General features: G+C 43.1%; 1 protein-coding gene across 1 annotated transcript; it reads right to left on the bottom strand.

Annotated features, from left to right (window-relative positions):
• Window positions 1-8,014: 8,014 nt before the first annotated feature.
• On the bottom strand, window positions 8,015-14,274 carry LOC147427114 (putative glutathione S-transferase GSTU6). The gene is made up of 3 exons (XM_086498267.1): window positions 14,190-14,274; window positions 8,479-8,717; window positions 8,015-8,395 (listed from the first exon to the last, which is right to left on the bottom strand). The coding sequence occupies exons 1-3, from the start codon at window positions 14,272-14,274 to the stop codon at window positions 8,015-8,017; spliced, it is 705 nt and encodes a 234-aa protein (XP_086354393.1).
• Between the last annotated feature and the right edge of the window lie 3,575 nt (window positions 14,275-17,849).

Here is a 17,849-nt window from a genome sequence, read left to right as displayed (position 1 = left end):
TGTCTTTTACAATAGAGTCCAAACTTTTATCTCTCTCTCTCTCTCTCTCTCTCTCTCTCTCTCTCTCTCTCTCTCTCTCTCTCTCTCTCTGTCCCCCCCACCCTCTCTCTCTGACCTCCGTTCATGTAAGGTTGCTTCTACAGTAGAATACGTCTAGTTTTTTCGTCTTTGAATTTGTTTGGATATTTTCATTGCAGGAGCTTGTTTTTTGTTTTTGGAAAATTTCTTCTCCCTTATTCATAGCAAGACTCTTCTATAGAACCAGTAAAATACTTCTTTCAAGATGTTTGCTCTGCTTTTCACTCTACCATGCTAATTGTGTCGAAAGTATGCTCCGCGAGCTTGATAATGGGATTTTTCCATTGCTTGAGTGAACCTATAGTAGGAAATCTATATTGCTTTGTGAACCAGGTCATATGATCATGTGAAATATGTTGATAAAATAAAAATAATATTTATACATATCAAATAGGTTGCACACAGCAAAGTATGGATTACCATGTAGTGAGTAATGCTTTGAGTAATCCATGCATCTTGCATACTTTTTCTAAAATATTGAAGAGCTAGATTTAATTTCATATTATCATTGTCTTTCCATTCTTTCTTGTCAAGTAAATAGAAAACCTCATCAAAGTGACATCCACACTTTTACTTTCCAGTTCCTAACCTTTCCATTATCAACATGGTCTTCAATCAACATATCAAATAGGTTGCAAGCAGCAAAGTATGATTTACCATGTAGTGAGTAATGCTTTGAGTAATCCATGCATCTTGCATACTTTTTATAAAATATTGAAGAGCTAGATTTAATTTCATATTATCATTGTCTTTCCATTCTTTCTTGTCCATTCTTTCTTGTCAAGTAAATAGAAAACCTCATCAAAGTGCCATCCACACTTTTACTTTCCAGTTCCTAACCTTTCCATTATCAACATGGTCTTTAATCACATGGTCTTTTTAATAGCATTGTGAAGCTTCTTGCAGTGCTCATACTTTATAATTGAGCAATTACAAATCTTGTTGATTTTGCCTAGTTCATCACGAAATGAAAAAACCTACAAGCTTTCACACCTCTGAATGAAGGTTTTACTAGAACTTCATGTGATGCTATTGAGCTCTTTTGAGGGTGCCGCGAGAAGCGTGTGCGAGTGCAAGTGCGAGAGAGAGAGAGAGAGAGAGAGAGAGAGAGAGAGAGAGAGAGAGAGAGAGAGAGAGAGAGAGAGAGAGGGAGAGACCTATTATTGGGTGGAGTGCGCATCAACGTTATCCTATTACAGCTCCTTATTCTCTTTTGTATTAAAGAATAAGTGTATATATGGTTAAATTAGTAGATGGGTTAGTAGTAAGTGGGATGTCCAGCCAGTTGGCCTGAATCCCAACAAACTCCCACTTGAAGGCCAACGCAGCCCATGTGATCTGGTATGTACAACCATGGAGCAATCTAGTGGCTTCAACCTATACCCTTCAACTCACTGCAATGTGTAAACCACTCCAAAGCTAAGCCTTTTGTCAAAGTATCTGCTGGGTTGTCCTCACTGTGTACCTTGACCAAATCAATGAGCTTTTTGGCCAAGAAATCTCTCACGAGATGATACCTAACTTCAATGTGTTTCGATTTGGACTGAAACACGGGATTCCATGCCAATGCAAGAGCACTCTGACTATCAAAATATATCACTGGAGTCTCACGAATGCCAAGATTTCTGACCAAGGGAGATAACCATACAACCTCTTTACTTGCATCCAACAATGCAACGTATTCTGATTTTGTTGTGGAAGACAGCGTACAATCTTGAAGACATGACCTCCAAGATATTGTTGCTCCAGAAAATATGAAGACATAACTAGATCTCGATCTCTTATTGTTGACACAACCTGCATAGTCTGCATCCGCATAACCCACAATGGATGCGTCACTGTTCCTTAAGCGTAAACACGTACCACCCATACCTTTGAGGTACCTCGGAATGTGTTTCATTGCTTCCCAATGCTTGCTTCTAGGATTTTCCATATATCGGCGCACCACTCCCACTGCAAAAGCAATGTCTGGTCTTGTGGCTACCATAGCATACATGAGACTGCCCACTGTTGTGAAGAATATGGTACCTTAGCCATATCTCCTCGCTCAACATCAAATTTGGGTGCATCTTTCTTGTTGAGTTTCAAGAATGTCTGCATTGGGGTACTCAATGCTTCATCCCCTGCTTATTGAAATGCTGCAAACCTTTCTCAATGTATGTTTCCTGAGATAACTCAAGAATACGATGTTTGCGATCTCTTTTGATTTGCATGCCAAGAAAGTGTGTAGCATCCCCCAAATATTTCATTGCAAAATTGTTGCTAAGTGTTTTCTTCAAGTTGGCTATCTCCGCAATGGATTTCCCAGCTATAAGCATGTCATCATTATATAGAACTAGAATGATCATTGAGCCATCATCTAGCTTTCTTGTGTACAAGGCAGTGATCCTCTTTGCTCCTTTTATGCACTTGAGACCTCATACATGCATCAAATTTATGATACCACTGCCTTGAATCAAGCTTTAAGCCATAAAGTGCCTTTTTGAGCTTACATATTAGCTCCTCACGAGATGCGTTCTCCTGAACAAACCCTTCAGGTTGCTGCATGTAAACATCCTCATCTAGATCCCCGTGAAGAAATGTTGTCTTCATGTCCATTTGGAAAATTTCCATGTCCTCAATCGCTAGAAGACCAAGTACGGTTCTAAGCGTTGTCATCTTGACCATAGGAGAAAAGATTTCATTAAAATTTGACTCCCTTTTACTGTTTGAACCCTTTGGCTACAAGTCTGGGCTTGTACTTTGGATTTGGAGCACCCGAGGTAAACTTCTTCTTGTAAACCCATTTGCAAGGTAAAGCTTTTGCATCATTTGGAAGTTCTACCAACTCCCAAGTGCATTAGCTCGAATCAGGTTAAAATCAGATTCCATAGACTGCTCCCACTACACCACATCATTTGTCATCATGGCTTCTTCGTAGCAGCTTGGCTCACCGCAATCGATCAACATGATGTAATCAAGACCTAGCTCAAAATGCACACGTGGACGAGAGACTCCAGTAGACCATCTCACTCCTTGACCATTGCTATCCGCTCCCTCTAGAGCATTGCTAGTGGAATGTACATCACTAGCCCGCTGAGTTGATTTCACTGTCTCTGAGGCAAAATCCTCAAAAGTGACTCTCCGGACCTCTATTTCCTTGATAGATTGTTTATGCATCTTTGACTCATTGAAGATCACATCTAAACTATGGATGACTCGACGAGATTTCGGGTGCCAGAGACGATATCCCATCTCTCCATCTACACAATATCTAATGAAAATACATTTGTGCGACTTTGGCTCTAACTTCCGTTGAAGTTGTTTAAGCACATGAGCATAACGTTCACAACCAAAATCACGTAGATGGTCATAGTGGGGCTTACATTTAGACCATAACTGTTCTAGAATCTCATAATTCAATGGCGTACTAGGAAAACAATTTATGATGTTGACAAGCACAAAGGACCTCCTCGATAGTGACCTCTTAGTGCCTTTTTATAGGTGGAGGCTCCTTTGGGTTTAGGGTAGTCTGATTAGCTTAAGGTCCTAATCAGGGGGAGACAAAGCAAGGGGGGTGGGTCCCACATGGTTGACCCTTGCTTTGTCTTAGGAGGATTTAAAAAACAAAAAACTCTTAGGTGGGCCTTTGTGACCATCACCTAGAGAGAAGTGACAATTTACAATTCGAGTTTTTACAAGATTTTGGCTTGAATTGGAAGAAAATAGTGACAACCTACGGGTATTACTGCAAAGATGCATTGTGGACGAGATGCTGGCGAACGGCGAGCCTTGCGATTGCGTCGGTGTAGCGTGTTCACCAGCTTCGAGGCATGCCTTCGTCATCTTTAGTGTTTTTATCGCGCGACTTGGCCGTCATTCTTATTTGGGCGTCGATGTGGAATCCTTTGTTTTTTTAATTTTTTTTGTGGGTGCGTATGACGTGCGTGTATTGTGTGTTTATATGTGTGCAAGTAGGCATGTGTGCTAGTGTATGCGCCATGGGTTGTGTGTGTTTGTGTGTGTAGAATGTGCGAGAGTGTTTATGTAAGCATCGAGGGCTTGTGAGTGTGGGAAGAAGGGAGAGAGTGATTTATATGTATATATTTATATATATTAAAAAAAAATGTTTTTACATGCAGCTTCTTACAGAGAACGGGGGGGGAAGAGATGGAGTGATGAAAGGGGAGCTCACACCGATCACACCGATCAAACTGATGTTGCACGCTTCCTGCTCTTCCACAACTCAACACCTCTCTCTCTTTCTCTCTCACACATGCAGGGGGCCCAGGGGGCGCACACGCTCACACACACACAGGAACCACACACCCTTGATACGAGCAAAGAAGAAAGGGGGAAAGATGACGCCAAAATCGCCAATGAGAGATTCTCCTTGAAACCAAAAACACATGTACATGACCCGTATGGTTTACTCTTGGCCGCACCATGGCCATCACCTACTTCATACAGAGGGGCACAGACAGCCCTCAAAGCTTGAATTCATCGGTACACACATCGACAAAAATCCATCGTTGTCTTCGCTCGCGTAATAAATTTTCCTTTTGCTGGTGGCATGCTTCACAGCTTGAGCTTTACAAGTATACCCCCATTGATCCTAGTTTTGGCCGCATGTCTGTACCTGCCCTGTCCCTCGGGATCTGCAAATCCTTCTAACTTTGCACTGCAATACCTTGAGCACTTGGGCTCCCTTTGATGAGCCGTCTGGACGGGCTCCTAGAGCATCTTGAGAAGTTCATTCTAGGGCACATTCTCACACTCTGGACACCTTGACCTTCCATCTCAATTATCCCCATTTGTAGGCCCGCCCGGCCTAAAAAACCACTTTTAAGAATACATTTCCATTGCCACTCTCCTGCCCAAGACCTTCATGCCTGCTTTAGCTCTTTGCCATGCGCTTGCTAGCACACTTTGCACTCCATATCACACTTCCCAACGTGGATCAACTTTGGCTGCACCAACGGCTATGAGCCACACACAATGGTAAGATTCCGGGTAAGACCCAACTGTTGGCATTCCTTGGGTGCTTGTTCCTAAGATCGAACAGATCTGCCCAGTGGAGTATATATGCAACACATCGACGTTAATGGACAAGCAAGATTCGTGTCATTACGGATGGTTAGGGTGTCATTTTTGTACGACATGTTTTCAGTGCGACACTTGAGTTGAGTTTATAATACCCATAAACTCAACTCAGTTGATCTCTACCACGGATTTTAGATGCAATAAACCATTGCGACAGCATGGCTATCCATAAGAGCTAGGCTTTACACTTGTGTGGATCTCCTGCTCTCTCTATAGCACTACGAGTGTCTATGGACGCATTGTTTTGGGGTAAGACCCCGCGTGTGCTTAGTAAATCACCCCATAGGCATTGAGGATCACAATTTGATCTATTCCGGTTATACTTTCAAGGAAAGAATTCCGCAATCTACCACGAGGTAGCAGAAAAATTCAACTTTTCAAGTTGATTCTCATCATTCTGTACACGGTTAACTATGTTGGTTACCGTTACCTTCTAGTTGAACAGTTTCTACAAAGGGTCTCACTTAGGGGTTTGACTACATAGATTCTACCCAATGGGTTTGGATTGCGAAGGCAACACCCAGGATTTCCAGTGCAATGTTGCTTGGTTTTTTCACAGGTTGAAGACGTGCTCTTGTGCATTTGAATACGGGTAACTGAACTTTCTATTCAATCTCCAAGGCCATGCCAAGGGCATGTCGGAATAAGTATTTTGGGTCGTAGTGTCCAATGTACATTATGGTGTTATGAACCCACTTTTCGGATTCGATTTGGCACATGTTGTCACATGGGATACAACATGGTCTAGGGACTCAAGGAGTTCGGTTTAGCCAGAGTGGAGCAAAGCTAATGAGGTCGCTCTCACTCCCGTCGTAGAGTGTTTGCAGTTACCTCCACAACAAGTATATCTTGTACTTGTAGGATGTTCTTTTTTCAGCCAGCCTTAGTTGAGACATATTCCACATGTGGCGAATATGAGTCTCTGGGACTGACACTGGCGCCCACTTTGTCAAATATTTATCACGACAAAGTCCCTAGGTGTTCGTCACATTTGTTTTCTAGACCATTTTGAGCACGACGTATCAGGACCAATTTCGGTGGCAAAAAATTGTCGGATACTTAGAATGACTTGTTCAGGTACAAGTACTACTAAACAACATTAAAGATGGTTGTTTATACATATAGCAAGACTCTCAGTTATTAATGAAAAAGTTTCATTGTTTGTCCCTAGAAGTGATTAATGTTTCCTCTTCTATTATGGTTCAAACATTTCAGCAAGGGTTGAAAATGATTGCCACTGAAAGTATTTAGTTTCTTTTCGGAACTATTTACATTCCTTTTTACTGTGTGCTACGCACATCACATTTGCCACAAGTATTGGCAAGGATGATCATGGATATACAGGTTCGGATCTGTTTTTTGGTAAATGCATGCACACTAGGTGTTATGGGTCGTAGTGTTTAACAAAGGCTGATTTTGAGTGGCATGCATATTCATAGCATTAGTGGCTTATGAAGAATTTTGCACTCCATGTGCAGTATCTCGCTGAGTTTACTTTTCGGTCTACCAATCACCAATAGAGGTCATGGCTCAGTTTGGGTGCTTGTGGATCTTTCAAGTTAACCACGATGGTTATTCAGCCAATTGTTGATTCCTCAGCAATGTTGTACGATATTGTGATCCCTGTTTACCAGCCATCTGGAAAGACTGTCTGTAAACCTTGGGGGAAACACACCTCAGTACTGTCAATTATCCAAGGGGATATGCAGATTAAAAAGTGTAATCTTGTGCTAAAAGATATGAAAAGTGCGTATATTAGCACCAAGTTATCCAATTAATAAGCATTTATGGCTCTTGGAGTTTGCTTACCATAAGTTAAAGCATGTTTGTGACTAGGTGTAGTCTCTTTATGTATAAATCAAGTTCTCAATCTTGAACACTAGTTATGGTGGGGTTGTTTACTCTGCTGAAATTGGAAAACAAGTCAAGGACCTAAACTTGGCTGATGAGTTATGTTAGCAGGTTACTTTCATGGAAAGTGAAAAGAGGTAGTCTTTAGGTTTTATCTTTGTGTGATGGCTCGTTTTGCATACTCATGTGTGTTCCAAATGGAGTCTACACACTATGATTGGATAGGAATCGATAACACAAGATGGTTGCAAATGGACAACAATGGGAAAAATCAAGATGTTACTCTTGGTTTCATTGAACCTCCTGCCGAACCGTGTTCCGGTCAACCAAACAACTGGATCTATGAAGGATGCCACTATAGAAAACATTAGGGTATCATCACTCTTGTTTTTGAGGATGACAACGCGTCTCCAAGGGGGGAGTAATGTCATGCCAAGGGTAGGATCAGGCATAGCAAAGGGCTAGGACGGACATGCAGTCAAGGGGGTCCCTATATTTAGCAGGCCAAGGGTCTATATATGGCATGGTTGGGTGGTGATGAGCATGTTCCAGTTCCCGATGCCTTTCAACTCATTTCGTGGGCCGCTACTTTCAGCCTTGCCCTCACCAAGCCGAGTGTATCGTGATAGTCTCTCCGACCTTGAAGATTTGAGCTTTGAGTTTTTCCAACTGAGAGGAGTGTCGCGTAATCCTATCAGCTCCAACATTTGAGTTCAAGCATCCCATTAAGATCCCATTCATACAAGATAGTAAAGGAAGTCCCAATGTCTTTCTTCGGCACCCTAAGCACATGCAAGAGATTCCTCGCAAGAGTGGATGCACCATGAAAGGATCCCACCGGGTGCCGAGAAGCAAGGATTACTACCCTCCAGGCTTAGCTCCAGGCGCTCATTTGAGAGAAAGGAGGTAAAGGAGATGACGGAGGTAGAGAGCCAATATCTGCATGCAAAATCCAAAGGTGTTGAAGCCTCCCTTACCGAGATCATGAAGGCAATGAAGGAAGTTAATCAAGAGACACACAACAAGATAGACACCAAGCCTCCTTTCCCAGTGCATGTAACGAAGGTTGTAGAATTGGCCACCATGCTAAGAACTTCTCTAAGGTGGTGATTGTTAGCAAATCGGTGGTTAGGAGCTTCTTCGCCCAGGGAAGGCTTAGCTGTGCCAGCTCTTCAACGGTCGGCAGGCACACCACTAGCGGCACCAGCATCACCTCCACCAGCCCCAGCCTTGCGCCCCCGAAGAATGGCCCCTCCCCACCCTTACCCTGCATCAGCGCCTGCTCCAACGTGCTTATCACTGCCACCACATTCTCCTCGGCCGCCTTCTTCTCCTCTTCTGTCCCCTTGCTTGCCTTCAGCGTTCGGAGTAGCGCATCAAATACCTACACATACACATACATACATCCCATTTCCATCCTTCGAAACCATAAACGTGTCTTCTTCTCTCTGTATGAAAAATGCTTACCTTCTTGTCCAAAAAATCCGCCCAAAAGTGCGCCATCGCCTTCCCGTAGGCGTCTGCAAGGAGCAAGTTGCTACCCTCGGCACCGGGCCAGGCCTCGTCGACGTACTGCACGATCATGCCGGACTCATAGACGGCCTTCCCATTGTGTAGAAGCACGGGAACCTTCTTGTAGACAGGGTTGGAGCTGAGCAGCAGCTCGCTCTTGTTGATGAGGTCTTGTGGAATGTTCTCATAGTTGTTGAGGTATAAAGCCCAATGTGGTTGCCCAGGTAAGTGGGCGGGCCGCCAGGTATGTACACATATTCTTTTGTAAAAACCTAATAAGAACTCACAATGCTCTACACATTACAGTAGAGCGAGTTCACCATATCGTCGTGCTCTTCTTCTCGCACTCTCTCTTGCGTCGCACTTCCGCTTGTACTCCTTCAACTGGTATCAGAGCTCAGATCGAGGCTCGGGGCAGCATTTGCAGGTAGCCAGAGTCACCTGCTCAGATTGGAGTGAAATTCGACAGGCGAAGACACGGCCCCAAATCCAGTGGGGTCATATCGGCCACCATTCGGCTTCGACAAAGTTCTGCGCAGGCCATTTTCGACTACGTGGTCTTGGCGGGTGCAAATTCGACTCTGCAAATTTGGAGTTTTGGCCTACCACTGCAGGTGCTAAGGATATCGAAACTCCTAGAGTGTTGATTTGTGGCTGTCTACACATTGAAGGACGGCTCACAGTTCTTGGAGGCGTGTCACATACGACACAGGCGCATCTACACACAGACTGTAGGCGACATCCACTAGTTCATCAGGTAGCTTGTGTTTGCTGCTTGATATTCCAGATTGCATCCTGAAATTGCAGGTACTTCCACATGGGATGTATTGTCAGAGATGATGTATGTCTGTTGAGGGTTTGCTGGCTGTGAGTCACGCAGCAAACAACCGCCGCAGCGGTTACAACATATAGTGGAAAATTTGTGGATGTATGACTTTGTGGGAAGTCTATGTATTGTCAGATTTACCGCAGCCTTTGTTGAGGGTCGAGTGAGGTTTTATTGAGCTGAGGGATTATCGAATGTTGAGATCCTTTCGGTGATACAGGTCTTGGAGTGATCCCTCGAGCACCCTTAGATAGGCAGCTAGGATGTATTGATTCTGAGTTAGACAGTTGGGATTGCATCTTTGATTTACTGCCGTTGAGGCATTGTCGCAGCCTATGCTTACAGGACAGTGAGACACAGTACAGGTGTAGGACAGTTTTACCCGTAGCTTACAATGTTAGAGAGATAGTGTTTTTGAGCTGTTTTTGGTCTGTTTTTTGGGTACACCAGAGCCATCTTACAAAGGAGACTCTGCCGAAATTTCTGCAGCATCTGAAGCTTTCTTGGTTCATTTGACAGGTTGATATTAGTTCAGAGGTCAGTTTACAGGGGAAACTTTGCCAAATTTTTCCCAGGAAAGTAAACTACTGTGAAGCGTAGCTATGGCTGGATCACAGGACACTGTTCTTTACAATATCAAGAAGTTGGATGGAACCAATTTGCCATTGTGGAAGAAGCACATTTGGCACGTGTTGGTACAAAAGAAGCAGATAAAACCTATAAAGCTCAAGGGGATAAAACCACAAGATATGGACGAAGATGACTGGAGTGAAATGGATGAATTGGAAATTTCTACCATTATGCTGACTTTGGCAGAAAGCGTTTACTTCAATGAAGCAGACGAGATGTTGGCTTATGAAGCACGGACAAAGCTGAGTGATCTTTATGAGAAGCAGAGTGCAGCTTCACAGGTATACTGGCTTAAGAAGCTTGTTGACTTGAAGATGAAAGAAGGGACACCTATGCCCAATCATTTGAATGAATTCAACACCATCTACAACCAGTTGTCAGCTCAAGGTGTCAAGTTTGATGAACCTGTTAGAGCTATGTTCCTGTTGATCACATTGCTGAAAAGTTGGGACACTTTTCGCACAGCTTTGAGTAATTCTGCACCTCCAGATGGTTTGAACATAGCAGGGGTAGAAGGAAGTCTACTTACTGAAGAAACCAATAGAAAGACAATGGACAAAGGCAAAGGAATAGCCTTAGTTGTCAGGGAAAGGACCAAAGAAAAGTACAAAGGTGGAAAGAGGAATCAGTCTCGTAGCAAGTCCCGCAGTGCTAAAGGCAAGAGTGACATAGAATGCTACCATTGTGGCAAGAAGGGTCACATGAAAAGAGACTGCAGAGAATGGAAAGTAGAAAAAGGCAAAGAGAAAGCTGAAGACCATGGTGAGAAGAACAAGTCCTCAGTGAAGATTCAAGAAATAAATGTGACAAACACTGTTGCAGAGGATGACAGTCTAGTGTCAGGAGACATCTACTTCTTGAAGAATACAATGGACTCAGCTCTTCTTACAGCATCTGATGGAAATGCACTGAGTGATTGGATTATAGACTCAGGGGAATCACTTCATGTGTCTCCAAACAAGGAGTGGTTTACCTCTTATGTGACCACTAAAGATCATGTTCGGTTAGGCAATGGGCAGACATGTGAGATATTAGGTGCTGGAGATGTTCAATTGAAGTTTCAGAATGGCTCTTCTTTCACGTTGAAGAATTTGAGACATGTTTCCGCAATTACAAAGAGCTTGATCAACACAGGTTTACTTGATGATGCTGGCTACGTCACCACTTTTGGACAAAACATGTGGAAGATATCCAAGAGTTCGATGACAATAGCACATGGAGTAAAGTCTGGAGGACTTTACATGATTTATGTATCAAATGTCTCTAAAAATGTAATCAATGTAACCGAGCAGTCGGACGTTTCTTTGTGGCATAGCCGGTTAGGACATATGTCCAAGAAGGGAATGGAAATCTTGTCTCGTTCTGGTTATTTGCGTGGCTTTTCATTTAATGATTTTGAATTCTGTGAACATTGTCTGTATGGTAAGCAAACACAGCAGCCACATAAGCATAGAAGCAGTAGAAGAGATACACAGTTGGCACTTGTTCATAGTGATTTGTGTGGACCTATGCCTAACCTATCTCTCGGGGGAGCTTCTTACTTTATGACATTTATAGATGATTACTTGAGGAAAGTATGGGTTTACTTTCTCAAGCAAAAGGATGAAGCGTTTAGTGTTTTCAAAACGTTTGTGACACTTGTGGAGAATCAGAGTGGCAAGAAGCTTAAATGCTTACGCATTGACAATGGTGGAGAGTATGTTTCAAAGGCCTTTCAGGACTTTTGTGAGTCAAAAGGTATAAAACGTGAACTTACTGCTCCTTACAATCCTCCTCAAAATGGTGTTGCTGAGAGGATGAATAGGAACATACAAGAGAAGGTCAGAAGTATGTTGTCTAATGCACAACTGCCAAATGGGTTTTGGGCTGAAGCTGTATCAACAACTGTTCATCTTATAAATAGATCTCCTAGCAAGGTTTTGCAGAAGGATTCAGTGCCAGAGATGGTATGGTCAGGCAAAATGCCCTCATACAAGCATCTCAGAGTCTTTGGCTGTGAGGCATATACTCACGTTCCAAAGGAATTTAGGAACAAACTTGAGCCACAGAGTAGAAAGTGCATCTTTCTAGGCTATGGTAATTCTGGTGAGATGGGGTACAGTCTTTGGGATCCCGAATCCATAAAGGTTATCCACAGCAATGATGTTCACTTTAATGAATCCAAATATCATTCTAAACCAGAGAGGGTTGAGGAGATTAGAAGAGTTGTCTTCCAAGAAGATGGACCTGCACGTGCAAGACAAAATGTCAGGGCTCAAGAGGAGCAAGTACAGGATAGATTGGAACCACAGGTTGTGGCTGAGCCTGAGCCACCTATTTTGCGTAGATCTAGACGTATCACACGACCTCCTGATCGGTTTGTTCCATCTATGAACTATGTCATGCTGACTGACTGCAATGAGCCTTCATGTTACAAGGAAGCAGTGCAAATGAAGGACTCTGGGAATTGGCAATTGGCCATGCAGTCAAAGATGACAACTCTGCATAAAAACCAGACATGGAAGCTAGTTAAATTACCAGAGGGAAAAAAGGCTCTACCTTGTAAATGGGTTTACAGGTATAAGATCACCGCTCATGATAGTCAGCCAAAGTACAAAGCAAGGCTTGTTGCCAAGGGCTTTAAGAAAGAACAAGGCATTGACTTTGATGAAGTCTTCTCGCCGGTGGTCAAGCTGACTACATTGAGATGCTTTCTTGCATTGGTTGCCATATTAGATTTGGTGTTGCACCAAATAGATGTCAAGACAGCGTTCTTGCATGGTGATCTAGATGTGGAAATTTACATGCAGCAGCCAGAAGGGTTTGTTGAGAAAGGCAAGGAAGATTTGGTATGCCAGTTGTTAAAGAGTCTTTATGGCTTAAAACAATCACCGAGGGTATGTTACCATAAGTTCCACAAGTTTATGCTTTCTCAAGGCTACAAACGTAGTGAGTTCGATCACTGTCTATATACAAAGAAGGCCAAGGATGGTAGTTGGCTGATCCTTATTTTGTATGTGGATGACATGTTGATTGCTGGCAAGCACTTGGAAGAAATTTCAGCTTTGAAGTCAAAGATGGCAAAATCGTTTGACATGAAAGACATGGGTGAGGCAAGTCATATACTTGGTATGCGCATTGAGAGAGACAGATCAAAGAAGTTGATTTGGTTATCTCAAACAGAGTATATTGACAAGGTTTTGCAACGTTTCAATATGGAGAAGGGAAAGGCATTGAGTGTTCCATTGCCACTATATGTGAAACTTAGCAAACAAGATTGTCCTGTGTCTGAGGAAGAACAGGCTGAAATGGATAAGATTCCATATGCATCTGCAATGGGTAGTTTGATGTATGCAATGATTGCTACTCGCCCAGACATTGCATTTACAGTGGGAGTAGTAAGTAGATACATGTCAAACCCAGGCAAGAAACATTGGGAGGCAGTGAAAGGAATATTGAGATACTTGAAAGCTACAAAGAGTATGCGTATATGCTATGGGAGTCAGAAGCTCAGTGTAAAGGGTTTTACAGACTCAGATTATGCAGGTGACTTAGACAACCGAAGGTCTACGTCAGGGTATGTCTTTACGTTGGCTGGTGGAGCAGTATCATGGCGTTCTAGATTACAAGATTGTGTTACTCAGTCTACTACAGAGGCTGAATATGTTGCAGCATCAGAGGCATGCAAAGAATCAATTTGGCTTAATCGACTAGTAACAGATTTGGGAATCAAAGAAGAGATGCCAGTGTTATATTGTGATAGTCAAAGTGCTATACAATTGGCTCGCAATCCAGTTTATCACTCAAAGACAAAGCATGTGGATGTGAAGTATCATTTCATCAGGGAAATGCTCGAGGATAAGCAACTTCAGCTTGTCAAAGTTCACACCATAGAAAATCCTGCTGATCTACTTACAAAAGGACTTCCCTCAGAGAGCTTTGCGCATTTTCGCAAGCAGTTAGGTGTAGGGTAGTACATCACTTCTCTACATCTGTTGTATATTAGCTTGTATAGTAGCTTCTCTCACACTTAAAGTACCACATTGGACATTAAGTGGGAGGTTGTTGGGGTATAAAGCCCAATGTGGTTGCCTAGGTAAGTGGGCGGGCCTAATAAGAACTCACAATGCTCTACACATTACAGCAGAGCGAGTTCACCATATCGTCGTGCTCTTCTTCTCGCACTCTCTCTCTCGCGTCGCACTTCCGCTCGTACTCCTTCAATAGTCTTACCCCTTCACCACCAATGCCACCTCCACCCTCATCACGTAAGGGCTCTCCCACAAGCTCAGAAGCTGCACCTTCTCACCTGCCATCTCTCTTATGCTTAATGTTATTCTCCTCCTCTTGACACTTGCTACACTCTCTCTCTCTCTCTCTCTCTCTCTCTCTCTCTCTCTCTCTTTATCTCTGCCTGGTAATTCTTTCACGTTGGTTGCTCGCAGTGAGATATGCCCTGCTCTTTTAAAGCGCTTGGGTGAGGTATGTCATGCGTGACGATGGATTAGACTCTTATGATGAGTGGTCAGACAAATATAAAGTAAACTTTGTTGTAGTTTCGTACCCAACTTCCAATTGCAGCTAGTCACTTTTGACTACTTTGTATTTGTATTCTCTGTAAGGCGAAGGGAAAAATCAAGAGGGTCACATAAGGCCAAGGGCAAACTCAAGGGGGTCAAAGACCCCACGTCAAGGGGTGACTTCTAGATGTGGACAAGGGTTTCTAAACAGGGTGGTAGGGTGGATGAAACCTCATGGGAGTTCCCTCAGTCTTGCGTTGGCATCAGAGCTAGGCTAATTTTGGGGGGAAGTGCATGGTCCTCTTCACTTGTGTGCATGCGTTTGCATGCTCATGCAACACTAGAGCCATGGAGAAGAGCCCTTGATAGGTAGGGAAGGCTTGGCCGAAAAAAAACAAGGCATGTGTAGAGCCGCTTGCGACGAGGACGGAGCAAAGTCGACCTCCAAAAAACGCAGAGTGGATGGTCTTGACGTGAGCGCGAGGCCGAAGGGACCAATTATTGTCACATGCTCGACAGCTAAGGAGCAACATGCAACACGCTCTCTATCCCTCTCTCTCTCTCTCTCTCTCTCTCTCTCTCTCTCTCTGTCTCTCTCCTTCTCCAGCCACATAGCTGTCTACAGGTAGGCTTTTCCTTTCAAACTCAAACGTTTACGTAAATTTAGTTTGCATAAGAGAGCGTATCCATGGACACGTTCCCCCCCTCATTCGATTGGTCCTTGAGTCAACCTCAAATCTTGGCAAGCCGTCCTGCTAGAGGAAGCGACCGATGACGCAACTAGAAATTTCAAAATACACAGAAGTTATATGCATCTTCTTGTTGGAAGCCAAGGCTAGTTGATCGAGGAATGATTATACAGCTGCCAGGAGTTTCCAAGGAACATGTTATCCAACCAAGATACGCATCAAGATTTGGGGATGGATTCGAAGACTATGTAGGATAGAATCATGTTGGATTCTTTCCACATGCATGCATGACTATCCAAGGGTTATAGTACTCAAATATTCCTAAGGAATTTTGTATCGATCGAAGAACCTTCGGCGTGTTGCAAGGCATATTGATACATCCAAAAAGCGTTCAAGTACTCATAATTTTTGCTTCAATTTTTCATTGATTATGCAATCATCTGCATGCTCTTTAGGGTTGTGAATTCCGACTTGTGCAATGATTATCGCCCAAGGGTATGTCGGCCTTCACCACGCATGGATTGATTGTCGTTACATCATAGCTATTATTGAAGCTAGCCAATTCTAATTCTTTGCATGGAATATGTATTAAACGGTTGTGGATTTCGATAAAATTTAACCGCTTTCAGAGCTCCTCTTAAGCAGAGAGAGCACACAATATCGTGACAAGCGTCAATAGGTTTGAATTATAGCAAGGCTAAGACCGATGGAGGATTCTATGATGCTCCTCTAATTTAAACAAGGTGCATAGCAGTAAATGCAAGTACAGGAAAGGCATGTGGCCTGACCGGTAAACCTGTGACTAGTATGGCTTAGGTACTGGTAAGGCCGACCATTAACTACAATTCCACGAAGCTCTCAAGCAAGTTTCTAGGGCCTGACTCCTAGGGAAGTTGTTTTCTCTCTCTCTCTCTCTCTCTCTCTCTCTCTCTCTCTCTCTCTCTCTCTCTCTCTCTCTCTCTCTCTCTCTCTCTCTCTCTCTCTCTCTCGCTGCTGCCTGCTAATTCTTTCCCGTTGGTAGCTCGCACTGTTATTCCCTGCTCTTTTAAAGTGCTTGTGTGAGGTATGTCACGCGTGATGATGGTTGAATTTAACTATCTAGACTCCTATGATGAGTGGTCTAGCTTTGTTGTAGCTTCATACCCAACTTCCAATGCAAGCCAATCTCTTTTGACTGCTTTGCATTCTCCTCGAGCCAACCACCAACACAAACGTTTTTCCTAGAACTTGGACAATTTACTGTTACCATATACATGTGGTAGTGATGTGTGTGAACACACTAGGACCACCGGGGAATTTTGTCCCTCTTTAGGAGGTATTTTCCCCCGTTCATTGTATATACGCCCATCACTCCAGGGCAATCTATCTTTCCATTGCACACTAGGTAATATACTCTCTATTGTGTGGCTTGAGCTTCCTTCCTCTTCTCAAAGCTGTGTGTGTCTCTCTGCAACCCTAATTCCAACAATTGGTATCAGAGCAGGTTGCATCCTCTTGGGATTAGTCGCCAGCATCTCCATCACACACATGCTCATTTTATCCGATTTTAGTGAGCCTTAGCGAGGGTTCACAGGTCGATAAAATTTTTGGGATAGCTCGTAGAGCTTAATCTGATCAAATTTTTTATTGGGCTCATTTCAGCCTCCATTTCCACTACAAGTAGTACTTCAGGGGGTTCACTATGTGTAAAACTACCATATCACGTGCGTTCAAGACATGTTTGTAAAACCCGTTTCTGTCAATTTTGTTAAGAATATAATGTACCCTTTTCTTTTAGAATCTGTAAGTTTTTTTCAAATTTGAAAAAATATTGCCCTTCTGTATCTATATTTCTGTTAGTTTCAAGAACTTAAAATACCCTTCTATTGAACTCACGTGATAGGTTACATTTTTATTAGGTGACCTCCCCAGGAGTAGTACTGCACACGCTATTTTGTCATTTTGTGCATAATTTTTGTCAGTGCCGTTTTTTGCATAACAAGTGCCTTACAGTCTTCTACGGTTTTCCCTATATAGCACGTGTTGTTCCCGCTGCATTTCTCCTCTTTTCGGGCAGTTTTCACATCAGGTGCAACATTTACTATGCGTGACAACAACACAAATGTGTTCAAGATGTTTGTTGTTGAGGACAGATTAGATGGGTACAATTACCCTATATGGGCTTACATGATGCAACATGTTCTTGTGTCAAAGGGCGTCTGGAGTATTGTGTAGGGCATTGATGTACGTTCTCGTTCTGAGGATGTAGGCGATGTTGAGGATGTGGCAGGTCTTGCTGCAAGGATTGCTTCTATTAGAGTTGTTTAGCCTACGGTAGAACAATCTCGTTGGGATGTAAAGGATGCACAGGCTCATGCATTGATTGTGTTGTCTGTGAAGCACACCATTGTTCCTCACATTCATTCAGGAAAATCTGCAAAACAGGCTTGGGATATTCTAGCAGGACTTTATGCAAGCCACAATGAGACTAAAATTTCTTTGGTGCGTAAAGAGTTGTAATCGAAGATTATGCATGACGAAGATGATATTGGCACTTTCCTTGTTGGTGTCAAGGATATCAATGAGCAACTTATTTCTACAAGTGAAGTCATTTCAGATAGTTCCGTTGTGCAGGCTGTTCTTGATGCCTTACCAGATTCTTACCAGACTTTTGCTAGTACTTGGAGACTTATGACCCAAGGA

The sequence above is a fragment of the Adiantum capillus-veneris genome, chromosome 24 (genome assembly GCF_014529385.1).
Source record: "Adiantum capillus-veneris isolate H3 chromosome 24, ASM1452938v2, whole genome shotgun sequence".
In the NCBI taxonomy this organism is placed as follows: Eukaryota; Viridiplantae; Streptophyta; class Polypodiopsida; order Polypodiales; family Pteridaceae; genus Adiantum; species Adiantum capillus-veneris.
Note: the sequence above shows the minus strand (reverse complement) of the source record. Positions and strands in the feature narration are given on the sequence as shown.